This window comes from Grampus griseus (genome assembly GCF_964374135.1).
Source record: "Grampus griseus genome assembly, chromosome: 3".
In the NCBI taxonomy this organism is placed as follows: Eukaryota; Metazoa; Chordata; class Mammalia; order Artiodactyla; family Delphinidae; genus Grampus; species Grampus griseus.
The window spans coordinates 130,011,261-130,038,153 of record NC_139019.1 but is presented as its reverse complement, the minus strand read 5'-3'; the positions used below and the strand labels follow the sequence as shown (position 1 = coordinate 130,038,153).

General features: G+C 42.0%; 2 protein-coding genes across 3 annotated transcripts in view; one reads left to right on the top strand and one right to left on the bottom strand.

Moving 5' to 3' along the window:
- GEMIN5 (gem nuclear organelle associated protein 5) overlaps positions 1–3,945 on the top strand; it is a 40,319-nt gene extending 36,374 nt beyond the window's left edge. For both annotated transcript variants that reach the window (XM_082651935.1, XM_082651934.1), the window contains exons 25-28: positions 438–600; positions 1,229–1,733; positions 3,106–3,202; positions 3,765–3,945. In XM_082651935.1, the coding sequence (XP_082508061.1) occupies positions 438–600; positions 1,229–1,733; positions 3,106–3,202; positions 3,765–3,932 (933 nt within the window). In that variant the 3' untranslated portion in view covers positions 3,933–3,945. The remainder of the gene's footprint in view (positions 1–437; positions 601–1,228; positions 1,734–3,105; positions 3,203–3,764) is intronic.
- Positions 3,946–7,190: 3,245 nt separating this feature from the next.
- On the bottom strand, positions 7,191–19,863 carry CNOT8 (CCR4-NOT transcription complex subunit 8). Its single transcript, XM_082651936.1, has 7 exons — positions 19,749–19,863; positions 14,289–14,473; positions 12,907–13,100; positions 10,725–10,886; positions 9,845–9,989; positions 9,036–9,146; positions 7,191–7,350 (listed from the first exon to the last, which is right to left on the bottom strand). The coding sequence occupies exons 2-7, from the start codon at positions 14,403–14,405 to the stop codon at positions 7,201–7,203; spliced, it is 879 nt and encodes a 292-aa protein (XP_082508062.1). The 5' UTR covers positions 14,406–14,473; positions 19,749–19,863; the 3' UTR covers positions 7,191–7,200.
- Between the last annotated feature and the right edge of the window lie 7,030 nt (positions 19,864–26,893).

Sequence of the window (26,893 nt, the reverse complement as noted above, 5' to 3'; positions counted from 1 at the left end):
TATATATACACACACACATATATGTATTTGTCAAAACTCATCATATTGCACACTTAAAATTGATAAATCTTCATTACACTCCAGATTTTTTTTAATTACAGCTTTTAGTTCAAGAAACTCACTTTTTGTTTTAATTTTTGTTTAATTTTTTAAATTTTGTTTTAATTTTAATTTTTTGTTTTAATTTGCATTTAGCAAATGTCAAGGCATTTTCTTAGCATGAACAGACTTTAACACCAGACAGTGTATGTTGCTGTACAACTAAATATGAAAGTTTCCAGTGAGGAAGCAAAAATGGGTGGTGGAGATAGGGAGGACCTTTCTTAATTGTGGACTGTGTGTACTTCCCAAATGCAGTTAATAGGAACATTTCTGGTGTCATTCCCAGTGCCTGATGTGAGAGGATGTTTAACTGAGTTTCTGGCTCCTCTCTCCAGCTCCTGCTTCACATTTGCCATGACCTGACCTTGGCAGTGCTAAGCCAGCAGGTGGCCTCCTGGGACGCAGCTGTGGAAGGACTGCTTCGGGCTGTGATCCGGAGCTACAGCTCAGGAAACTTCACCATCATGCAGGAAGTGCACTCAGCCTTTCTTCCAGAGGGTAAAAGACCCCCAGCTCTGCTGGAGCACACCCACTAAAGGATGATATAACCACCGCCAGTGTTGTGGCACCAGGAGTACCTAGGTTATTGAAAGACAGACATGGGCCAGTGTGTCATATAGTAGGAAGTTTGAATTCTCTTACCCAACCTCCTTAAGAGGTAGCCAGAATGACTAAGCTGTTTTCCTTTACCTGGTCCTACCTACCTACCTCACTGCCTCCTATATACTTTCCTACACACAGCTCTAGAGAAATAGCAGTGTGCTCACAAGTTATTAAAAATGGAGAAGACATTCCTTGAGCTGCACAATTAGTCACTAACCTAAAACACTGTGGTTTTTCAGAGACACAGTGGGATCTTACCCCCAGAGCCTTCAGTGGGACAGATGAAATACTTTTTCTATCATGCTTTAAATGGCCTGTAGCGATGAGGACACTGCCTTAGGCCAAGAAATGTTCAGCTCTGGTTGGCTTCTGGTGGAAAGCATGTGGTCCCATGGATCACTGCTGCTCTGTTTCTTGGGATCCGATATGCCTCTTGGGTGACAGGAAACAACATGTGGGCAGGAAGCCAGATTTCTGACAGATAAAGAAATGAACAACCCTAAATCCTCTTCTTCTCTCCTAGGCTGTGACCACCTAAGAGACAAACTGGGTGACCATCAGTCCCCCACCACACCAGCTTTCAAAAGTTTGGAGGCCTTTTTTATTTATGGGCGTCTGTATGAATTCTGGTGGTCTCTCTCCGGGCCTTGCCCCGAATCCAGCGTCTGGGTAAGGGCTGCTCACAGAAGGACAACCTCTGTTGAGCAGAGCCAACAGCTTGACAATGTCAGCCCTGAAGAAACTGACCCCAAAGCTTCCCAGCCAGAGCCAAGCAGGACTCTAGAACTAGACGTGAGACTCACAGAAGAAGGTGAGCAAATGCTGAACGCTTGTAAGGAGCTCTTTTCAGAAGAGCACGCTGGTCTCCAAAATGCACAGAGAACCATTGCTGAAGTCCAAGAGACTTTGGCAGAAATGATCCGCCTACACCAGAAGAGTCAGCTTTGTAAATCCACAGCAAATGGCCCTGATAAGAATGAACCTGAACAGGAAGCAGAACAGTCCCTCTCTAGTCCCCAGAACCAGTGGTAAGTACTGATTCAATACAACATGGAACTAAAATACCCTGCTGGATTCTCACATAGTACTTGATGAGATTGATCAGGTCACTTGGAAGCACCACAATGCAGTCATTAAGGCACAGGCTTTGAAGTCAGATGTGGGGTTCCAGTCCTGGCCCTGTTCAGTGACCTCAGGCAGGAAGGAGTCTTTAATGTCTCTGAGCTTTAGTTCCCTCATCCATAAATGGAGTACCAACTCCATCCTTGCTTGTTTTGAGAATTAAACAGAATCACAAATATTGTTAATAACAACAGTACAATAAAATCCTACTTTTGTGCAATAGATTCCTAAATCATCAATCATGTAAAATAGGGAGTTGCATTATTGCATCATTAATGAAAACCACTGATTTTCTTTTTTTTTTTTCTTTTTTTTTTCACCATACCATGCGGCTTATGGGATCTCAGTTCCCCAACCAGGGATTGAACCCGCACCCTCGTCAGTGAAAGCAGTATCCCAAAAAATACACAAAAAGGGTAGTGTACAGAATTACACACTAAACTGTAAAAAATCCCAAATGATCAGATTGCTGCAGCATCCTAATCATTTCCATTGAAAATAAGGGCCAGGTAGATATAGATGATTATTAATCACTTTAGAGCCCTTTTGCATTATCACAGGGCACTTGGCTATGGGCATTTGCAGTGATTAACAGTTACTGATTAGTTGTTTTGCCGAGTGCCTTTTACCTTGATTATGTCCCCCCGCAGCACAGGGCCTAAAATATAGTAACTAGCACAGTCAATAAACTTACAGCTATTATTACTAAACTTTTAAAAATTAAAGTTACATTTGTTGCTCTAAAAATACTACAAGTGAAATCCTGAGTCAGAGTTTTGAGTTACTTCTCTAGTGAGCTACCACACTCTAGGCAGCGCTTTATGTTTGGTTTTAGTAACAAGAAAAACACAAAAAAGTTCTCTAACCCAGCGGCTCTTAACCTTTGGATCAGAGGGCCCCTTTGAGAAGCTTAAGACACTCTTCCCAGAAAAATGTGCATCCACACACCCTGAGGGTAGGAACCCAGGCTCTGTCTAACCCATTCCCCAGAGAAGTCCAAGCCCTTTGCATTTGGCTGCGGACTGAATCCCCTAAAGGTCCTTAGTTTTCATTGGAGCTCTATGTCTAAGAAGTGGGGATTTGGAAAGTGGTGAGGAACAAGACTGCATTTTGAAAATTTTATATCACATCACATTAAATTCCCTTCTCTTAGCCTTTGTATTTAAAGATAAGAGATAAAGACCCAGGTGACAAAGTAATTTTATTTACAGGACAATAGACTTAAAAGTTAGGGGCAAGACGTATAATTTGTACTTTTTTTATTATTATTATCACTAGTAAAGAAGAAAAAAATGAACCAGTTTCTTTGCCTGAATTAACCAAAAGGATTACAGAGGCCAATGAGAGAATAGCTAAGTTTCCCGAGAGTATTAAGGTAAGATTTATATAGCAGTTCATTTGGTAAAACATTACTTTTTATATTATCAATTGACTACACCAAATTCTTTAATGTCATCTGAAATCTGTACACATTTGTATGTGCTTAAAAATTGAAGATCCAGTTGCCTTTGGTGAGCTAAAATGTTTTGTGGGAGTAGAATTATTGACACCACAAGCAATTTTATACCTTAGCCTTCAGAGAAATGTAACAAATTTTCTAATGACGAGGTAAAGTAAAATTACAGTTGGTACCATGTGTTTGATCGCTTACAAATGGATAGGTATATTTGGATGTGGCCCTAGTAGTAACAGAAGCATCATGTTTTAAATTCATTTGAGTAGGGCTCTAGAAAAAGATTGTATCATTTGAGAGGGACATCTCAGTTTTGAGTATCATCTCTCCTTAGAGTAACCGATGAAGTCTTAGGAGAGAAATGGCTCAACCGTGCCAGAGAAGTGTCATGAGATAAGACTTGAGACACTCATGCCTCTGTGCAGGTGTCTGTGGCTTTTTTTTTTGCAAATGCTTCCTTATTTATCCCCGTGTCATCTTTCAGACCTGGCCCTTCCCAGATGTGCTGGAGTGCTGCCTCATCCTGCTTCACATCGGGTCCCAATATTCTGGCTTCGTGACCCAGGAAATGCAGCAACAGGCTCAAGAGCTCCTTCAGAAATACGGCAGCACTAAAGTTTACAAACGACACTACCAGACCCTCTGCACGTGAACTTTCAAGGACCTCTAAGAAACTGTGCCAAATTCAAAACATCCAACACCTTTCACCTCTGCATTTACACCTCGCCAGACATTCACTTTGATCCCTGTATGTTTCTGCAGTGATCCAGATAATACAAATGAGAGTCAAGTTTCAATTAACTCTACACTTAAACACAATGAAATCTGACTTTGGACTCAATTGTGGTTTCCTACTGGAAGAAAGATCATGAAAAGCCAGCAGTAGTTACTCAGAACTAACACCTGCAAAGTGATTGTTGATAAGCTCTAAAGCCTTATGCAGGTTTCATCCAAAGAGGAGAAACTATTTTAATCACCCAAAGTGTTACATTCTTAAACACAAGCTACCTTTATAAATGCTTTGCCTGATCATAAACATGTACACTCTTGTTTGAGGGTAGAGATTATGTCTTCCCTTTACTATTTTACCCCTAGCACTCACTAAAGAGTGTCTAGTATCTAATAGGTACATAATGGAAACTTTCAACTGAGTAAGTTGGGAAACAGAAAGAATGCTCATCAATAGCTTAGACTTAAAGAACTCTAAACTGAGGTCATTGATACCAGCACTGGCTGACAACTAAGGCTTGTGATTGGTAGTTGACCTTACTGCGTTAGCAGAACACAGGAATTCAAGAACATCTGGCAGTACAATAGCACCCCCGTCAGCCACGATTTCACTTTCCACAGTTTCAGTTACCCCCAGTCAATAGCAGTCCAAAAATTTTAAATGGGGAATTCCAGAAATAGACAACTTATCAGTTTTAAACTGTGGCCATTCTGAGTAGCATGATGAAATCTCACGGCGGTCCCACTCCGTCCTACCCAGCACATGACTCATCCCTTTGTCCAGCATACTCATGCTGTATATACTACTTGCCCATTAGTATAGGAAAACCACAAAGCATACATTACAGGGCTCAGTACTACCCATGGTTTCAGGCCTCTACTGTGGGTCTTGAAACATAACCCCCGCAGATAAGGGGAGACTACTGTATATGGAGGGGCTGAATTACACCCATAGTTTGTATTCTCTTGGTTACTCTTCAGGACCATCCCTTTCTGAGGATGACCACTAACACAGCCCTACATACACTCATATATATACACAAGGCAAAGTTCTTTACAGTTCTACTACACTTGTGCCCCTTTCTTTAGCACCACTTTTATAAGCTGTTTCTTATCTCTCCCATGCAATGAGCACACCCCCTACTCAACACTCAGTTCCTCAACCCTTCATCTCAACATTTCTCCTGACATGTCAGTAAGCCTGTTGTCAACTGTAGCAAAAATAAACACCTATTTTAAATCCAAATTTGTTAAGGATATATGTGTAGGGCTCACAGTCACCAGTATGCTAAAGCACCTTGGTTGAGAACCACTGACCTATGCTGCTTTACCACAAATCTTACGATAAATATATCTCTTCCAGTATGTGAACATCCCAGGCAAAATCCTAGATCTGCTCCTGTACCTGACTTCCTACAACCCCACATTTTTGGGCCAACAGACAGGATTGGAAACAAAGTCCTGAACCAAGTTTAGGATATCAGACGTTCAATTTATCCAAAAGAAGTCCACTAATTAATAAGTGAATCTGCCGTATATAATGGAGTAGCACCAGGAAGTAGAATTAAAACTGATTTCCTAGTAAGGCCCAATGATCAGCGAGGCGTATGAAGTAAAGGGACAATTCCGCTTACACAGCTGCTCGTTAAAAGCTTCCTACAAAGTGAGACATTCTGTAATGCAAGCCAACTTGTGGAAAATGAAGGCAAGAGATAGGGAACAGACAAGATGCTTCCATATCACTGACAGCGAACAACCGTCTTCTAAAGCCAGCAATTCAGAGCTTTGAAAGACCAAACCTTCATGCCAGTGGTTAAAAAGAAATCTTTATTTTACAAAATTAAAAACATAAATAATATTTACAAGCATCTTAAATACCAGCTTATAATACTTGACACTTTTGAATCATTTTAAATTGAGTTTTCCATAAGCTTTTAATATGCAAGACTATTCAACCACTTCAGTGAGTTACCAGTTTTCATTTCCACTATTCCAAAGGGGTTTTTGGTTTTTTGAAATTGTCCATACTGTAGTCATTCAAAAAAAAATACAGTGTACTTTTTAAATGACTAGTTTAAAAAAAAAAAAAAAATCACAGTCCTGAGCTTCCTACCCCAGTTGTGGGATATTACTCCAAGAGAACCCTATAAACCAAATTCCTTACTGTCCTGTTTACATGTAACCACTATAAATTTTTAAAGACTCACATTGCTGGTACTCACCATAATCCATCTACCTAACTTCTCCTCAGTTTGCTGAAAAGGAAAGGCAGGGAAAACAGAGAAGAGAGGCAGGAGAATACAGATGGCCATCTGAAATCACATTACTGAAAACGTAACAGACTTATGATCCAAAAACCTGCTCTTAGTAGTTTCCTTCGGGATCAAATCCAAGGTATTTTATGAAATGAAAACTTAAAATGATTTCAAATGATGCACATGTGACAGCAAATCTCAGTGGCGCAATGGAACCCAGACTTAAAGAAAGTGCTTAACTTAATACCCATTCTGGAGTTCCTTGTGAATAAAGGGTAGACAGATTCAGTAGAATTTTGTTTTTAAGGAAAGTTTTCATTATCTGGTCTTCATATTTCAGCACTGAGTAATTCATTTCCACAGAATAATACATAAAGACCAACAAAGTGTGAGGAAAGCAAATGTCCTCGAGAAGGGTCAAAATATAAACGAAAAGGAAGGAAGGAAAGGAAAGGTTCAACATCTATAACCCACTTCACAAGACCACCACTTGGTTCCACTTTCCCTTGAAGCCCTCAGCTTAGCTGAGAATCACAGCAAGAAGTCTTCATCCTCAGAGATTAGCAACAAATTTAAAAGAAAAAGAATGACACAGGTAAGAGTTATATACATTTTACTAGTTTGTTTCTGACTTGTCCTGGATTTTAGAAGGTGTCAAATGAGCCATGGATGCTGGTGGCAGGAGGCAACTGGAGAAGAGAGCTTAGGGATGAGGAACAGGGAAGACGTGTTTACAAATTCAGAGCAAACTCCCTTCTTCCGGATCTAAAAGACATCTTTTGTCTTCAGCAAAACAAAAGTCTTTCTGTCAACGCAGATGGTAGGTACAGTTTGCTCAAAAGAAGCATCTTCTCTTGGGGAGGAAGATAAGTATACACAGTCAGCACGTTAAGCACCACTCTGGGACCAGGCCCACCCTGCAGAGCCTCGCCGCCATCACTGCTGCATGTTGTTGATGATTGCCAGGATGCTCATCTTCTCCTGGGCAGAGTCCACATCCTCATTCTGCTTCTGGGCCACTCCCGTGCCTAGGCCATAGAGCCGCCCACAGTACTTGGCATCATCAATACTGTCCTCAAAAAACAACTGCAGAATAGGACAGAGAACCCCTGGTGAGAATCATGCCAAGAGTCATGCCAAGAATCAGGCCAAGCCGCAATACTACTACATCAACACCTCCCAGCTCTCTTAAAGCCTTGAAAACCTAGCCAACTAGAAACTAACTTCATAAAGAAAGGCTCCAAACCTTTCCTACACAGTCTTTTCGTGCTCCTTTCTCTCTACATAGGCTCCCCTTTCTGAATAGACTTCAACTTGCCATGAGTTTTTACTGCCAGGATCCCTGTGCTGCTGTTGCTGTTTAATACAACTGGCTCTATCTCCTCCCTTCTCTTTAACAGGTAGTGCAATGGTGAAGAGCTTGAGCTCTAGACTCAGACTGACTCACTGTGTGATCTTAGAAAAATCCCTCCAACGCTCCTTAAGCCACGGTTTCCTATCCATAAAATGGGTAATATAATAATAGGTTGTTACGAGTGAGAAAATGGACAGGAAGCACATACACAGCAAGGTATCTCACCCTTTTGGGCACTACTAGGCAGGATAACTCTCTGCGGGGGATCGAGGAAGGTTGTCCAGTGTATTGTAGCACTGTAGGATGTTCAGCAGCATCCCTGGCTAGTAGCACACAACCCAGCTCCCACAGGTTATGACAGCCGAAAATGTCTCCAGACATTGCCAAAGGTACCTCCGAGGGCAAAATTGGGAGCATGACGCTGCCAGCTTTGTTCTTCTTCCTCAAGAGTGCTTCGGCTATTTGGAGTCTTTTGTGGTTCCATACAAATTTGAGGATTATTTTTTCTATTCCTGTGAAAAATGCCACTGGAATTTTGATCAGGATTACATTCAATCTGTAGGCTACTTTGGGTAGTATGGACATTTTGACAATATTAATTCTTCCAATCCATGAGCCCAGAATATCTTTCCATTTATTTGTGTCTTCTTCAATTTCTTTCATCAATGTCTTAGAGTTTTCAGTATACAGGTCTTTCACCTCCTTGGTAAAATTTATTCCAAGGTTATTTTATTCTTTTTGATGCAATTGTAAATGGGATTGTTTCATAATTTCTCTTTCTGACAGTTCACTATTAGTGTATAGAAACAACATATTTTTTATATTAACCTTTTATCCTGCAATTTTACTGGATTCGTTTATTAGCTCTAACAGTTTTTTGGTGGAGTCTTTAGGGTTTTCTATATATGTCATCTGCAAACAGTGACAGTTTTCCTCCTTTCTGATTTGGATGCCTTGTATTTCTTTTTCTTGCCTAACTGCTCCAGCTAGGACTTCCAATAACATGTTGAATAAAAGTGGAGAGCGTGGGCATCCTTGTCTTGTTCCTGATCTTAGAGAAAAAGCTTTCAGCTTTTCACCACTGAATATGATGTTAGCTGTGGGACATTTGATAATTAATAGAACTTAGCATAAAATAAGTGGGTGGGTTCACAAATGTGTTCATATTTTAGAAATCAGAAGAAAAGCAAATAATTGCAAGGATGAGAGGTGCTAGGAACACCAAGTACACTTCTGAGTGACCTCCATTTCAGAATGCTTCTTTGCCTCCCAAAGCACATCTAATATACTGAACACATGAATAACAAACCAACCAAAAAAAAAAAAAAAAAAACCCACTGCTTTCAAGGTGATCACCAACTTCCAAGAGAAACTATAAATTTTCAACAAACCTCAGCCCAAAAAACCTTTGCCTTACCTCTTTCATCCTGAAGAATGCCATTCCCGTTAGCAGTGAGTCTGAGCCTGCCTGGTGCTGCCTTCCAATTCTCTGCAAATCCAACTGATCAGCAACTTCCTGAAGACCTCCCTGGAGATGTAAGGAAAACAAATATAATATTACAGACCCGACTTCTCTACTGGAGTCAACTATGTCTATTCTTGAGTTTACTTGTTGTGGTGACAGGAAGTAGGAACAGACCATTTACTTAACAGGTCTTCCCCAGCAGTATCCCCTTTTTAGCCCTCCAAATGATACACTGTGTTATATTCCACTTTTCACTCCTTTCATTCTTTTCTGTATCGTTAGTTTTGTCAGACCTCCGCCCCTGAAAGTCCTCACTGCTGTAAAACAAGGTTGGGGAAATAGTAAATGCCAATCCAATTCTAGATGGCAAACCTCTTATATCAACAATTTATTAGAGGAGGGAGTTCTTAAATTGTTTAGAGCTAAGAACCCCTCTGAGAGTCTGGTACACTGTAGACCTTATTCCTAGCAAATCATACATATACCTCATGTCTCCAACTGTTTCACTAGGTTCGTGGGCCCTAAGTGAAGAATGCCTGCCTTAGGGTGACAGTAGCAGAAGGCTCCCTTCATGCCCAGGTTAAAGACAGTTACCACACAAATCCCTCTGCCAATCAACTCTATATATACCCTGTCTAGCACCATGCTGGCACCTAGCAGGTACTCAAGGACACATGCTGAACAAACTGCAATAAAGCAATATGACAAGTCTGCGTTTTTGTCTTGTTGTCGTTACTACTATTAAGAAAAATATTGTGTACCTTAAGATTTTTGCAACTTTTCATCAGGTATTTCACATCATAAATGGATGGGAAGAAAAGGTTCAGAATGTGAAAGAATTCATGTTCCTCTTCTGGCAAACGAGAATCCGTAAGTAACTTAACCATGTAGCCAAAATCATAGCCACTACGAGGAGAGAATGAGGCAGTAAGGTGAAAGAGCAGGAGTTAACAGGCCCCAGCATTCAACTGCTTTATTTCTCAGAACTTACGATGCTACCTCATGTTAGGAACTTTCAGTTTTCCAAAGTAGTTTATCCTGTCCTCTGTACTTTCCACTAAATGACCACATAACAGATTAATATGGGAGATATATAAGAGAACCCAAGGGTTTATAAATGTGGGTTTTATTCATCAAAAATTCAAAAGTACTGAAAGGTATGGAGTCCCCTGGTGGGCTAGCGGTTAGGATTTGGCACTTTCACTGCTGTGGCCCACGCTGAATCCCTGTTTGGGGACTGAGATCCCACAAGCCAGGCGGGGCGACCAAAAGAAAAGAAAAGGTATTGAAAGGTAAAATAACTTCTCCTAAGGGGAATTTGGCTTTTGAGTACCAGGAAACTCCAGGCCAGCCATTTAAATGACAAGAAAAAGATGACCAAGTACTTCCATCCTTCCCACCCTCCATCTTTCCACTTGACATATGCCCACTGCAGCCACATGATACAGCCTAGTACTGTGTGAAAGAAACCAGTATGCGCTCCAAAGTGTTTTCTAAAAAACTGACATGTGAGCAACTGTTACCATTTCAACTTTATAACTGCTAGTGAGCAACAAAAGAGCGCCAAGAGGACTGCAAAAATAACATAAGAATACAATTCTTGCTTCCAAAGGAAGAGAGAAACACTCTCTTGAAACTGACCTGTGAAATGAAAGCCATTTGACATTGTCACAGAGAACCACCCCTGATGTCATAAGCAGCTCTGCAAAGTGCAAAGTGTCAATCCCTTCCTCTTCATGCTTCTGAAACTGCAGTCCTGAGTTAGCAAGGAGATCTATGGAATCCTGGGAGTACATGTCCTCTCTAAAAAGAGAAGGTGTTTACTTCTTAGCTGCTGGTAAGGTAACAGAAGTAGTGGACAACAATATTACCATCACCTTATAAATTATAGAATAAGTATTCTTTTTTTTTTAATTAATTTTTTAATATTTTATTTATTTATTTTTGGCTATGTTGGGTCTTCACTGCTGCATGCAGGCTTTCTCTAGTTGTGGCGAATGGGGGATACTCTTCGTCGTGGTGCGTGGGCTTCTTATTGCAGTGGCTTCTCGTTGTGGAGCACGGGTTCTAGGCACGGGGGCTTCAGTAGTTGCAGCAGGCGGGCTCTGCAGTTGTGGCTCGCAGGCTGTAGAGCACAGGCTCAGTAGTTGTGGCGCACGGGCTTAGTTGCTCCGCAGCATGTGGGATCTTCCTGCACCAGGGCTCAAACCCATGTCCCCTGCGTTGGCAGGTGGATTCTCAACCTCTGTGCCACCAGGGAAGTCCCTAGAGTAAGTATTCTTGAAATACTTTCATAATTTAAGAATAAATCAATTCATTCCTTCCAGTATTCTAGCAAACACACAAAGTAATCTTACCTGTGACAGAAAGAAAAATGGGATTTTTGCCCCACAAAATAAGTATCTTAATTATGAAAGATCCACATTTTCTCATTATTTAATGAAAAGCAGGACTTCCCTGGTGGTGCAGTGGTTAAGAATGTGATCTTTTGTGTCTGGCTTCTTTCCCTTAGCATAATGTTTTCAAAACTCATCCACGTATAGCATATGTCAGTACTTTATCTCTCTGTACTGTGCAGTAACATTCCATGGCATGGATATACCACATATAGCCATTCCTCAGATCACAGACATTTGGACAGTTTCCAATTTGGGGCCTTTATGAATATGCTGCTATGAACACTCACATACAAGTTTTTACACGGATGTATGTCTTCATTTCTCTTGGGTGGAATTGCTGGGTCATACGGTAACTCTATTTTTAACCTTTTGAGAAACTGCCTGTTTTCCAAAGAGGTTGCATCATTTTATATTCCCAATAGCAATGCATGAGAGTTCTAATTTCTCCACACCCTCACCAACATTTGTTATTATGTCTTTTTGATCACAGCCACCTAGTGGGTATGAAGTAGTATCTCATGGTTTTGGTTTGCATTTCCCTAATGACTAATGGTGGTGACCATCTTTTCATAAGCTTACTAGCCATTTCTAAATCTTCTTTGGAGAAATGTCTATTCAGATCTTGTGCCCATTTTATTTATTTATTTATTTATGGCTGTGTTGGGTCTTCGTTGCTTCGCACGGGCTTTTCTCTGTTTGCAGCGAGCAGGGGCTACTCTTCGTAGCAGTGTGCAGGCTTCTCACTGCAGTGGCTTCTCGTTGCAGAGCACAGGCTCTAGGCAGGCGAGCTTCAGTAGTTGTGGCTTGCGGGCTCAGTAGCTGTGGCTCGCAGGCTCTAGGGCACAGGCTCAGTAGTTGTGGCGCACGGGCTTAGTTGCTCCATGGCACAGGAAATCTTCCTGGACCAGGGCTGAAGCCCGTGTTCCCTGCATTGGCAGGCAGATTCTTAACCACTGTGCCACCAGGGAAGTCCTTGTGCCCATTTTTTTTTTTTTTTTTGCAGTACGTAGGCCTCTCACTGTTGTGGCCTCTCCCGTTGCGGAGCACAGGCTCCGGACGCGCAGGCTCAGCAGCCATGGCTCACGGGCCCAGCCGCTCCGCGGCATGTGGGATCTTCCTGGACCGGGGCCCGAACCCGCGTCCCCTGCATCGGCAGGCGGACTTTCAACCACTGCACCACCAGAGAAGCCCCCTTGTGCCCATTTTTAATTAGGCTGTCTTTTTATTGTCGACTTGTAAGAGTTCTTTAAGAGGGACTTTACTTTTTGAGATTCTTTACTCCATCTTCTGCTTGACTACTCTCTCCAACCCCCTACTTGGGTTTGGTGAAAACAAAACTTAAAATTAATAAAATCAGTTAGAAATCAGTCTGTACAAATGTAGCAAATCTAATAACAACATTGAGAAGTGTCTCAGACACTTACGTAAGGTTGAATTTGAAGTTGAACTGCCAAGTGTTGATCCCAGAAGGATATTCTCCCTTCTCATTCGTGAATGTAAGTCCCAGCTGGATAATTTTTAAAAGGTCAACATTGCACCGTAAAAGCTGATACTGGTAATCTATGGAACTACGAAATTCACCAATGGGTCGCACCACAACACCTGGAAATTCTGTGTCCTAGAAAAGGAAAAAATCTCTCATTGTAAGGTTTCACAAAACACTGAATGCTGAAGAAAAAAAAAAAAGAAAAACACTGAATGCTGACTTGACCATTCATAAATAAAAATTTTACCTCAATTTATAAAAGTTATGTGAGAAGCCCCAAGCTCAGGCACAAAAATTCACCTTAAAATACTGATTTCATTGATGTATACAGAAGGAGCACTAGAAACATGAAGCTTTACACAACAACTTGGAGATCCTAAGCAGGATGTGAATAGAAGTAGTTGACTAACTCTAGGTCTATGAAGAACATTCTAGGTTCGGGAATTCCCTGGAGGTCCAATGGTTCGATCCCTGGTTGGGGAACTAAGATCCCACAAGCCACGCAGCACGCCCCCCACCCCGCCAAAAAAAAGAGAACATTCTAGGTTCATATACAGTTAATTAGGAACAGTCTAGGTTGAGAACAAAACACTATATAAATAAAAATGCAAGTACAGGAAACTGAAACAGCCATTCAACAAAAGTAATAAATAGCCACATTTGGCTTAAAGTAAAAAGCCTGGAACAAGATTAGAGAGAGTTCTGAATACCAGGCTAAAGACATAATTCTACACCCTCCACAGCAGGAGTTGCAAACTCCAGGCAGCTAACGTAACAGAGTAAAGTGTGCAGGGTATTAAAATGGTTATGAGTAATGGGGACTGGAGCAAACTAAAGGGTACATGCCACCCCTAAAAGAGGCTCTTGATATCACTATGATACGTGCCTCCCTCCAGCCACTCAGTGTCAAGCAGGAATGTAGACCCTATAATGCCAGATCTGTCCATTTCTTCCAGAGACACCAGAAATCTGGAGTTTAAGTAAGGTCTCTTGATTTTTAAATGTTGGCAACTACTTTTTAAAAACTGCTTTAACACTGCCAGTCAAATTCACCATACCTGTGGAGCAGATGTGCCCTATGCACTGAGACAACTTCTGCTTAAGGACTTGCAGACAAAAGTAACATCATAAACACTAGATACTAGAGGTTACATCCTTTTCAGACACACAGGCTACCTTGATGTTTCATAAAAGCAATATAACCTTCCATCATGTTTAATTTACCATGGCTTTAGTATAATCATTTCTTTCAAAAATCTCCCATTAAATATTCCCTAAGTCCATACCAGAAGGTGAGTCAAACAGAGTAGAGCTCTTTACCATGGCAATATAACTGTAACTGAGCACGATTTCTCGGATCTTCCTCATCTCTTCTTCTAGATTGCTGGCCCAGACTTCACAGATGACCTGGCTGTTCTCCACAAGTGCCGCAGGCATCCTGAAGAAACTTGAAGTCGCTTTCAGCTGACTATGTTAGAGGGGACTATGTCAATGGTTGATCTGATCTACATTCAAAAACACATTTTGAAATCACATTAATTTACATACTGGCATTAAGACATTAACAAAGATATCAAAACAGTATTTTACCATCACTTCATCAGCTTAAGCTAAAACATTAGGACTATTATATTTATTCTCCATTTTATATGATGAGGGAAACTGCCTTTGTCAAAACAAACACACACACACACACACACACACACACACACACACACACTCACTCTCCCTCCCTCAGTTCTTTAACCTGAAGAAAATAAAATTACTTAAGAAACATGAAGAAACTTTTGCCCAAGCTACCCTTTAGCACAGAAATGAAACCATTGCCCTAAACCAGTTTTTGAGCCCTCTCCAGACTACCTAAAGACTAAAATAGTCCCCTGTTGACACAAATATGCCCTTACCATGACTTTCACATCACTTTGCACAGGGACCAAATCATGGGAACATTTCTAAAGGAATCACTTTAGCCAGTTTAAATGTACTGGGATCTCCAAAAGCCTGAAAGAATGCGGACCTGAACTCTCACACTGAAGTCCTAACACCATACGATGAATATGGACGTGGGACTTGCCCCTCCACTCCCCCAAAAAAGGAAATTCTTTTTCCCGACAATCCAAAAGTCAAATACAACTAGAGGCAAATAGATCATGAAGTGAGAGATGTAAGTTGTAAAAACCAATCCCAAGTTGAACAAACAAAATGAAAATCAGAATTTATTAATGTCTACTTTTCAACATACAATATTATAAAGAAACTAAGTATCAATTCAACAATAAAAATAGAGAAGACAGCAGGTATAAATAATTCAACCAGAAGCAGAATGATTTACAGTGTATATTCTGGGAGGAAACTGGGGAGGCAACAGTATTCTACACGATAAAACTCAACATGGTTCAGCCTCAGAGTAATGCTGTTATTATAGCAATGATACGCTTAGTTATAAAAAGACAAAACGGAGCTTATCATAAGTGGATTTCCTTAAAACGCAAGCCCACGCACAGATCCTCAACACAATGTAAGAGTGGGCTCCAGCGCATATATTTAAGGAACAATTCCTAGAAAGAGTAAAACGAACCTTTGCTTTCTACTTTCAAGATAAGCAGATACAACAATAAGAATCTGGATCAAAACAAAATTGCCATTCTCAAGTGGCATCATTTCTCTGAGACACTTCTGAGAAAACAATCTATTGGTTTGTCACCAACCCTTGAAGATTCCATTTATTCAAGTTACTCTACGTTTTTACAGATGCTTCTCTGAAATTATAGTAGACTTACTGTAATTACTCTGAAACTTAAGTAGACTGTGGTAGCTTCCTAACAAATATGGGTGAACACTTCTTAAAGGCAGAATCCATTTCTTCTCATTTTTGTTCTATACACAACGGGCATGAATGAAAGGCATGCAGATGAAGAAATCAAGAACATCAGAAAATGGCAGAAGTTCAGACTGAGTGTGTAGTAAATTCCCCTATCTGACCATAATTAAGAAAATGTTGGGGGAATTCCCTGGCTGCCCAGTGGTTAGAACTCAGCTCTCTCACTGCAGGGGGCCACAGGTTCAATCCCTGGTCGAGGAACTAAGATCCCACAAGCCACGCAGCAAGGCCAAAAAGACAAAAAAGAAAATGTTGGGGCTCAGAACTTTAGATTCTAAACCATGCTTAAGGTTTTCCCCTGCAAAAGGGCATAAAACCATTTCTATGCCCATTAATGTTAAATCAGTACCACTTCGCTTCCTTATTTCCCTAACTGAAACAATGCACTCCCTTTTTGGTGTCACTTTAAACACAACCATAAACTACTTTAGGGGAAGTGGGTATCACTAAATTGAAACATCTCCATAAAAGCAAAAGCAACTAAAGGGACTCAAGCAAAAATGTCTCTGGCCTCCAAGCAGCAAAGAGCAGACTTAAAAAGAGGGCAATTAGATATTTACATTCAACCCTTAGAACAAGGCTCCCCAGCTAAGAAGCTCTTAAGGTTTTATCAGAAGAACTCAGGAAACAATATGAAGAGGCTCCCTCTCGTCAAATAAAATATGATATGAACATCATTATGGATAATTACTACGATGCATCACTTTTCAGATACAGATTTAAATCCAGGAGTTCATAATGAACTAAGAAAATACATTTACTTGGCCACCACTGGAGAATGCTAATGAATGGACTTATTTTTAAAAATATGTATCTTGTCTTTCCTATATAAACTGTAACCCCAAGTAACCAAATAGTTGAAGGAAAGTTTCTCTTTATAAAAGTTGTATAAATAAAAATAAATAGGGAATGACAGACTATCACCGTTTTGTAACCCCTAATGAACTTAGAGATCTGGGCAATAATCATAATGGCATTTATACGGAATTTCCAGAAAAGGCAACTCTATAAAGGCAGAAAAGATTACATGGTGGGATGGGACTGAGAGTTATATAAATGGGAATGAGGTATCATACCTCATGAGGTGACCAGAAATGTTCCCAAACTCCATTAAAATGATTATTGCACAACTCAGTAAATTTACTAAAAATCACTGAGTTTTACATGAAAATGGGTGAGTTTTATAGTATGTAAACTATATCTCAATAAAGTTGTTAAAGTAATCACTAGGGCTGTAATCATCACAAAAAGTGCCTCAAAACAACACATCACCACTATGAAACAGTCTTGACCAAAAAAAAATCTAACTTGAATCTGACCAAGCCTCTAGATTTAACTACCAATGTACAGAAAATACAGACAGAGAAACATATTAAATGACACCAGAGAAATGCAATCAGCAAAATCCAGAAACTTCTATACAAAACTAGAGAACCCAGCTTCTTCAACAAATAAATTACAAGAAATAAAAGTAAAAGACTCTCAGGAGATCTATCAGTCAATCAAAACATACAGACCTAAATTAAACCCTGCTCTAAACAAGTGATAGGAAAAAAAAATTATAACATTTTTGAGACAAGCAGGGTTTTGTTTATTTTGCTTTTTTTTTCTTTCTGGTGTTATACTGTGGTTATGGTTTTTTTTTAAAAAAAGCGTCTTACCTTTTATAGATAATGAAAAAGAGTTATAAGTGATACAATATGAAATGTGGGGTTTACTTCAAAATAACAGTGAAGAAAACTCTCAATAACTTTGTACAGTACTATCTTTCTCTACATTTTACAGATAAGAAAACTGAAATGCAGAGACAATTTTAAAAGGTAGTGTCCATGGCTTCCATTTCCAAGAAAATTCTTTTTTACAATATAGGGGTTGGGGATTAAGAGGTACAAACCATTATGTAAAAAATAAGCTACAAGGATATACTGTGCAACACAGGGAATATAGCCAATATTTTATAGTAACTGTAAATAGAGTATAACGTTTAAAAATTGTGAATCACTATGTTGTACATCTGTAACTTATATAACACTGTACATCAACTATAATTTAAAATTTTTTTTGGATTATTTTTAAAAGCTAACCATTGTATACATATCTGACAAACAAGGAAGTCAAAACCAGACCAGTGGCAAAACATTTAAGATATTCTTCCACCAAACCCTTACCTAGGAAAACTTGCAAGCCCCAAATGTAGTGCCACACAAACAATGAAAAGGAATCACATTGCACACATTTAACTTAGCATAAATTACTGGATATGCTAGCCAAAAAAGAAATAATAATAAAATAATACTAGCAATTCTGCCTGCCACTTTCCACTCAGTGAGCACATGCTCCAGTATGAGCCTAAAATGGGGATCACAAACATACCATTCCCCTTGGTTATTAGTCTTCCTCCTTCTAAGCCTCTCAGAGCCAGCACTGCACAGTGCACCTCACAGTGCAGAATGACTCTATGCCATTCACTTATGTTTATTTGTGCAACATGGCCCCTAAAGGTAAACCTAATTACTCTACCTGGGTTACAACCAAAGAAATAGTAACAAGTTTCAAAACAGAAGGAAAAATGACTGTGCTGGATTTACTGAGAAACACTATGGCCACCTCGAACTCCACACCTTCCTAAGGAATTGTTAAGGATAATTTTGGTTGCATGCACTGCTTGCCTTGCAGGCTGACTTGAAAACTTGACTGCCACCTGAGCTACTCTACATGAAAGCAAAATACAAGCCCTGATACCTGCTGTTTCCCAGTACTACACCGTATAAGAAGGTCACCCAGGAGTTACTGAGGTCTCTGCCCTGCGCTCATCTGTAGAACAAACTGTGCAGTTCGCCCCCCAATGATCTACAGTGTAAACTTCTCCAAAACAAAGCTGCTTACTAACCCAGGAAAGCTCTGAAGAGCAAGTAAATGATAAAGGCAACCGAAAGCTTTCTCTGCAAGCAATCCAGAGTGCCAGACCTTGCTGGAGAAAAGCATGTTTTGGTTTTTCTGATTGTGTTTTGTTTAAGGATAAGAGTGCAAGGAAACAATAAACATCACTTCCCCATCCTAGACGACCGGACAAAGGCTTTGCCGCGCATGGGTAAGATGGAAAAGGAAGTAGCAGCACTTCAGAAGAAATGGCAGCCGCTTGCAAGAGGGTTCTTTCTATCCACGGCCGCGGGGGCCGCAGTCCTCCATCCCCGCCAAACACAGTATCCCAAGACACCACCCTCGACCGAACCGCAGTTCAACCAGATCTTCAAACCACCCATGGGGCCCAGGCCTGTGAGCTGGCTCCTCCAGAGCCAAGAGCTCGGGTTCATAAAGCCACCGAATAGCAAGGAAAAGTTGCGGGGACGCAAGAACCAAGAAGGGGAAAGCCCGCAAGGTTCCAATGTCAGGTCCTCTGACTCACACCGTCTCTCGTCATCCTTCTCTTCCTGTTCAGGATCACTCTCCCTCTTCAAAACACCCTCATCCCTCTCCTCCTCCTAACTCCTTTTTTTTGTAAAACGAAGGTTTTTAAATTGCATGCCTTAAGGACAGAGAGATCTAAGTTCGAAGCCAGGACACGGACGAGCTGTGTGGCTTTGCATAAGTTACTTAACCTCTCTCGTGCCTCAGTTTTCCCTTCTTGTAAAATGGGTCGTCTAATGGTGGTGCACACCTCGGAGGGCTGCTGTAGGGGGTAACAGAATGAAGCATATAAGGTGCTGGCACATATCACTAGAATATTAATATCGTGTGGTAGTGGTGGTTATTATGACTACTATTCGACGGACCTCTTTCTCTTTTCACACACCCTGTCCCTCTCGCACGCTCCCACTCCCCTTCCTCCCGCAGGCCCCCGATGGCCTCCCACACTCTCTCATCTCACGCTCCTCTCTGATAAGCGGGAGCCCGCTTACCCTGACCGGCAGGGCCCGCGAAGCGCGGGCAGACGGGCTGGCGGACAGACTACCCGGGAGCTGCGTGACCCGGTGCTCTCCGCCCGCTGCCCCGGATCGGCTACTGGAACCGAGCGGCTCAGTGAGATGAGCGCCCTCATGCCCAGAGCGACCTTACGCACGGCCCTCCAAACAACCTGGCCGCACCGCTCTACCCACCCGATCCTCCCGACTCGCCTGCTCCCTTCCCGTCGCTCCAGGCGGGCGCGCGCCTGACGCTGCCTGCCCCTCCCCTTCTGCGCGCCCCGGCGACTCCGTGCGTGTTCGCCCAACCTGTGAGCTCGCGGGAGCGGCGCGCAGGCACAAAACCAAGAGGGCGCCGCGAAAACGGCGGGGCGGGGCGACCTCAGACGACGCAAGTGAAATACGGCCCCCTACGGCCTTCGCTGGGTTAGTTTCGCTGGTTCAATTCACCAGGATCACTACTCCATTTCGGTTCTACTTCTGTGCGCTCACAGGGGGCGTGGTCTAGAACTAGCCCCCCCCGTGGTGGGCGTGGCCTATCTGAGCCCGAGGAGAGGGCGTGGCCCGTCTGACCAAATCCTCCAAATTGCAACCTCCCCGTCTACCTTCTTTGAAGGGCCATTAAAATCGGCGGAAGCTGAGTTGGGAGGAGGTTCGCTAGGGGAGATCCTGACCGCTTCCTTCTGTACTAATGCGGCCTCCTGGACCTTCACTTACAAAACCTCTACCATACGGCTTCCTTTCTGGCAAACACTGGGTTGGGGGTGGGGCAGCACCCCGAAACCGAGTCTGGGTGACGTAAGCCAAGGCCCGCCTCCCCCCTCCGAGCCTCGGGGAGCTGAGCGAGCAGCGTTACCATAGCAACCGGCCCGCTAGGGTCAGCTCGAGTTACAAAAAAGATGCAGCCTGGGTTGGGGAGACGCAGGAGGAGCGCTGGCGCCCTCCCGCTTCCCGAGAAGGTCCGAGACCCGGCGGACGCTAAGCGAGCTCGCCAGATCTTCATTGAGAGACCAGTGGGGTCCAGGCCTATATTAGGAGGTTCCTTCAAAGCTCCCACCCGCCCTCCTATTCTCTGTGAATCCTGTTTGGAAAGAGAGCTCTTCGCCAACGCCTGTCCTTAGCAGCGTTGTTCTCCAGTGGTGGGAGAGAAGACAAAGCACTGACCTCCCGCACACAGCTATCAGTTCCGGGCCGCCCTCCTAGTCAGTCGCGCAAGACCTCCACCCTGTCCCTAAGAGAAGGTGCGGACTCCCCAGAGCGTGGCTGTGGTCATACTCCTTGATGCCTTCCCTCGAAAGGGGCTGTTAAGTGGATAGCAAATTCACCCCCAAGTCCCTGCACCTTCCTACTTTTAACCATTTCCCCCTAAAGAGGCTCTGCAAAATCCTACCTCCGTTTCCGAGACTGGAGGCAGGGCAAGTCTTCAGCGGCAAATTCCAACCTGGATTCCCAAAAGCTAGTCTCCAGGGACGTGAACCACCCCCACCCCACCCTCCACTGCCATCAAATGCACTTTCTGAACACTCCTCCCCTTCTCCCCTTCACATGAGTGTCTGTCTCCTTATCTGCAACATACGGATATGACTATATCAGCGGATGTTTGCGTTAATAAATGGAAAAACCACCCCACACTGTAGAAGATATATAAGTGTATTCAATAGATAATTGTTTCTGGCCTGTCTCAGTTTGTTATCCCCGAGATATTCAGTGTTTGTTAGCTCTGCTGCAGACTTAGCACCCTTGTCATTCTGTTCAGCAATACTGTGATGGAGAAAGCAGGTAAGCCGCTCCCTTCCCCCTGTCCTGTGAGTTTCTAATATTCTGTAATCCACTCTGAAATTACATTCAGGAGAGCGTAGGCCTATCAGCAGCTAGTCGCATGAAGAGCAGCCTGTTTTTTCCTGCAGCACTGGGCCTGGTGTGCACCGAAACAATCAAGCAGGAAACGTACCCCATATCCTTCCCCCTAATGCACCCTCACCCAGAACTGATGGTTCATTTCTCAGGTCACTGAAGACAAGGGTAACACAAACACAATGATGGCTTGTGTTTCCAGAGACCTTGGAGTGTCTGTTGCAAACAATGGATTTTATGCTGCTCTTATTGCAAAATTAGAACAATTGTGTAAATCACTGATTCCTGATGGGAGGGAGGCCCCAAACAAATAAGAGGGTAGTTGGAGTAGAATATATTCATTAATACATCACATTCGAAAAAAAAATATTGCTTGTGAACTACAAACTATAGAAAGTAAGGCTTAAACATCATCTCAGCTGGGAGAGTACAGGTTTTAAAAAACTGAGGAAAACATTGGTTGTAAAACGGGTCTCCTTAAGAACCAGACAGGGTGATTTCCTTAGCCAGCCAAGCCTTTCCGTTATTACCAAGTCTAAATAAACCTAACAAGATGAATTTCTTAAACTGGAATACGTACAGGAAGATAAAATCTAAAATACATATTTGGGTTTGAAATATTTTGAAAATGGAGAAAAAGGTAAATGCCTCCAGGCATATAGTACTGCTATATGAGCCCAAATCTCAAAAACCTTTATAGAGTGCTGACACACCTAGATGCCTGTCAGCTGATTAATTCCATTCCATTACAGTACCCACTGCCCCAAGCTTAGACAAGGTCTGTCACTTTGTATGATGTTTTTTAATCAGATTTTATATATATATATATATATATATATATATATATATCTTTACATTCAACTGAAGATGCATCCAGCTGTCTGGTTTCCTTGGTATAGTTGGATAAATTTCCTGCTTTTGAAGTGTGTTGTCCCTGCTTTTCCTACATAATAGAAAAACCTTCTGACTCTTGACAATTATCAGCAGAGCATCAAACTTCCCCTAAATGTAAAGCAAAGATCATGTTTCATGACTAAGCATTTGAGTATTATTTTGATCTTTTTATTACAACCTGAAAAACCTTCTGATCTCTGATTAGATCAGAGATCAGAGTTCATTTTTTAAAATCCAGAAATAGGTATCATTTTATTTGTATCTCATTTGATTTTCCTTCTCCCTTGGAGTCTACTAAACTAACAACATTTCAAAATCTACCAATAGTAATCATAAGACTTATTTCCACAGCTGAGAGGGTCCATCAAAGTGTCCTAACTAATACAGTCCCCTAATTTCACAATAATTAAATAATTTTAGGTTACCCAGCTCCCAAAGATAGGACCAGGATTTGAGTCTTCTGATTTCCAGTCCAGTATGGCATTGGGTGTTCATCCAATCAGTTGTGTTTATGGTCCATTTGCTATGGGCAGGGCTGCATTTTGGCACTGGAGGATGCACTAGTGAATGAAACTGATATGGTTCCTGACCTGGTGGAGCTTAACATTTGGTGACAGGGACTGACAATAAAACAAGTAAGCAAGCATTCAAGTAAGAAATAAAAGGATAATGAAAATTTTGATAGCCGTCATGAAGGAGACTAATGAGGTAAAAGTCATGGAGAATAACTGGATTGGGGGACGATATAGGCAATTACTTAAGACCTCTCTGAGAAGGTGGCATTTGGGCAGAGATAAGAAGGACAAAACGAGAGAGAAAGAGAGAGAGAGAGAGAGAGAGAGAGAGAGAGAGAGGCATGAGCAGTTGGAAGCAGTAAAAGGATTAGAAATGAGTTTTCTGTGTTAGAGGTAGTGAAAGGCCAGGGCAGCCGCCAAGAGGTGGAGCAAAGGCAGAGTGGCTCCACAGGAAAGCAGAGGCCCAGTGAGCCTAAAGGCTGGGAGGCTTTAAACTGCACTCTGTTCAAAGTGCATCAGGAAACCCAGAAGGATTTTACTTACAGCAATGACCTGATCCAATCTATGTTTGTTTTTGGTTTTGTGTTTTTGGGTTTTTTTGGCCACACGGCATGTGGGATCTTAATACCCCGACCAGGGATTGAACCCATCCGTGGCCCCTGCACTGGAAGCGCTGAGTCTTAACCACTGGACTGCCAGGGAAGTCCCCCGATCTATGTTTTTAAAGATTACCTTAAAAAAATAAATAAATAGGGACTTCCCTGGTGGCGCAGTGGTTGAGAATCTGCCTGCCAGTGCAGGGGACACAGGCTCGATCCCTGGTCCAGAAAGATCCCACGTGCCGTGGAGCAACTAAGCCTGTGCATCACAACTACTGAACCTATGTGCCACAACTAGTGAAGCCTGCGCACCTAGAGCCCGAGCTCTGCAACAAAAGAAGCCACCGCAACAAGAAGCCCGCGCACCACAGCAAAGAGTAGCCCCCGCTCGCCACAACTAGAGAAAGCCCGCGCACAGCAACGAAGACCCAACACAGCCAAAAATTAAATAAATAAATAAATAAAAGATGACCTTGACTCTCAGGGTCAGAGAATGGAGTAAAGGCAGAGACATCTTAATTTTTTTTATTTGAATTACAGTAAATTTGATAAGAAAAGAAAAGAAAGCTAGCTTCCCCCAGGCATGATAAATACGTCGCCTATGGAAATATTTGATGACAACTTAGGTAATTTTACTAGGTGGGTCTGACTAAGAGTTACTTGCCACTACTTTCGATTTTTGTTACTGTGAAACTCATCAAAGCTGCTAACTGAATATTCAGTACTTTATAAAGAAGAAAGTTGACCTCTGTCTCTACAAAGCAAGGCAAACAGAAATACAAGCCAATGGAAAGAGAGCACATCAATATAGCTAAGAGTAAAACTTTTACTTTGGGACTCTCTGGTCACTTCTAAAGCTCTCTTCTCTAGCTGTCCCTTCCTCTCCCTGTTCGTGAATGTAACAAACCCATCTCTGGTGTTACAGCCAGATCTCAAAATCCCCTGTGAGGTTTTCTTTTTTTTCTTAATGTGACCAGTGTTGAGAATCTTGTTTTGAACTTCTGTAACATTCTGTCATTTTCTAGGAGCAATGGGATCCAAAGGCTTCAGAATATCTCTGAAGTTTCTAACCAGATGTGTGTGTTTGTGGGATAAGGGATATATTCCAGAAAAATTGGTAAACACAGTTATAAGTCTCAACTCCATTAGAAATAGAATGGGCCTCAGAGATCCTCTAATCCAACTGGCTCATTTGACAGATGAAGAAACTGAGACTCAGAGAGGCCGAGGTCACAAAGCTGGTCAGTGGCAGTGCTCAGTTTGAACCCAGATCTACCTTCTTCCAGGATCTCAGGGCCTCTCCTCCTTTAAAGGAGATCAGCTAAGGGAGGGGCCATCTTACACAACCTTGAAATAACAGGAAAGCTAAGCAAGTCCTCAAAATTAGAATGGAGAGAAAACCCAGAGGACCAGAGAGATATTCTCGTTTGTGCAGCTCTACTGAGAACCTACTATGTGTGAGAGTTATTAGAGCCATGAAGGTACATAAAGCTTCTATTTGACCTGATTACAGAAAAAATTACCTGCTACTCTAGGGAGTGTTGAACACATAAGCTAAGAAAGTTCAGAAAGAAAAGAACAAGTGATTTCCCTCGTGGTGCAGTGGTTAAGAATCCGCCTGCCAATGCAGGGTACATGGGTTTGAGCCCTGATCCGGGAAGATCCCATATGCCACAGAGCAATTAAGTCCGTGCGCCACAAATACTGAGCCTGTGCTCTAGAGCCTAGGAGCCACAACTACTGAGCTCACGTGCCACAACTACTGAAGCCCGCACGCCTAGGGCCCGTGCTCCACAACAAGAGAAGCCACCGCGATGAGAAGCCTGTGCACCACAGCGAAGAGTAGCCCCCGCTCACCGCAACTAGAGAAAGCCCACGTGCAGCAACGAAGACCCAACACAGCGAAAAATAAAATAAATAAATTTATATATAAAAAAAAAAAGAACCAGAGGCAGAGTAGTGGTCAAGACAAGGAAGGAAATTCTGGGTGGGAGGATTAGTATAAGCAATTACTTGGAGGTAGGCATGACAGAAAATAGAAAAAATTTTTCTGTACGTAGCAATCAATAAATATTTGCACATGACAGTGATGCTTAGAGCATAGGAAAATAGGAAGTAGTGAGGAATAATGTTATATGAGAGGAGCTAGATTAAGGCGGGCCTTGGAAGTGAGGTAGCAAAGGTTTGATCAGGGCACGAGGCAGACTTGGGTGGCCAGGAACATATACGTTATGCAAATATCTGGAATATTGAAAAAAATATTGGTACCTCTAAAAGGAGAGATGATGAAAAACAGGAACAAGTTGTACAAAATAAAATTTGTAACAAACATTGAATGTTTACTGAGCTTTGTGCTGTGCAAGGAGTTAGTCAGGGAAAGATGACTAAGATATGGTCCTTTATTGGCCCAATAAAGGATGACACATCTGGACAACGGGACAGTACTCAGCCTTAAAAAGAACATTGTAGCTCTTAAAGGTACTATATGGAACAATCTCCATATGTGCGTGCTAAGTGAAAAGAGCAAGGAGCATAACAAGCATATACGGTAAGCTGTTTCTAAAGATGGGGAGATATATATGTTTCTATTTACAGAGACAAGCTCTGGATGGATATACAAAACACTCGTCCCAGGGGTTGCCTCTCGGGAGAAGTAGAGGACTGGGAAGGAGTAAAAAAAGACTTGCTTTTTACTGTACACTCTTTTGACCCTTTTGTTTTTTATATTAGACATTATTACCTATTCAAAAATAATTTTTAGAAATTTAAAAATAAAAGCTCACTTCTTTTTCAAAGGTCTCACCTTTTTACATCACGGGTCATCCTGTATTCTAATTTCACCTGTTTCAAAGTGTAAACTTCACCTCTCCAGGGGTTCCTTTCCTGCATCTAGACTGAACAGTAGTAGTTGATACATCTCTCCTCCCTTGGCCGCCCTCAGCAGCAACAGAAGCCATCAAAAATGAGAAAAGGAGGCCCTGTGGTCCATGTCATCTTTTTATTCACTTGAACTGCCCATCTTCTGCCTTCAACATGATCTGACACCCATGCCTCTTATCGAAACTGCCTCCTAGGGGACCGTGACATTTTCTTAAGTTGAGGAAGATGCGGGCAGTTTTTAAAAAGAAGAAAAACAAGCCCAGAGGTCAGTCAAATGTGCTTTTTCCAGCTCTGGCTTGAACTGCGTATTTCCTCTCAGCTTTCAGGAGATGTCCTTTGGCAAGAAGGGCGCTTTTGTCTCTCGTCAAAACAGACCCAAATTCTTTCTCCCGTCACGTGC

Bases quoted from the DNA above. Each gene is read 5' to 3' on its own strand.
- CNOT8 (XM_082651936.1), bottom strand. From the start codon at position 14,405: ATGCCTGCGGCACTTGTGGAGAACAGCCAGGTCATCTGTGAAGTCTGG. The intron at 9,990-10,724 runs GTCAGTTTCAAG...CTCTCCTCGTAG, and splicing joins AAATGGCTTTCATTTCACAG to TGGCTATGATTTTGGCTACA. The intron at 7,351-9,035 runs GTAAGGCAAAGG...CCTATTCTGCAG, and splicing joins CATTCTTCAGGATGAAAGAG to TTGTTTTTTGAGGACAGTAT.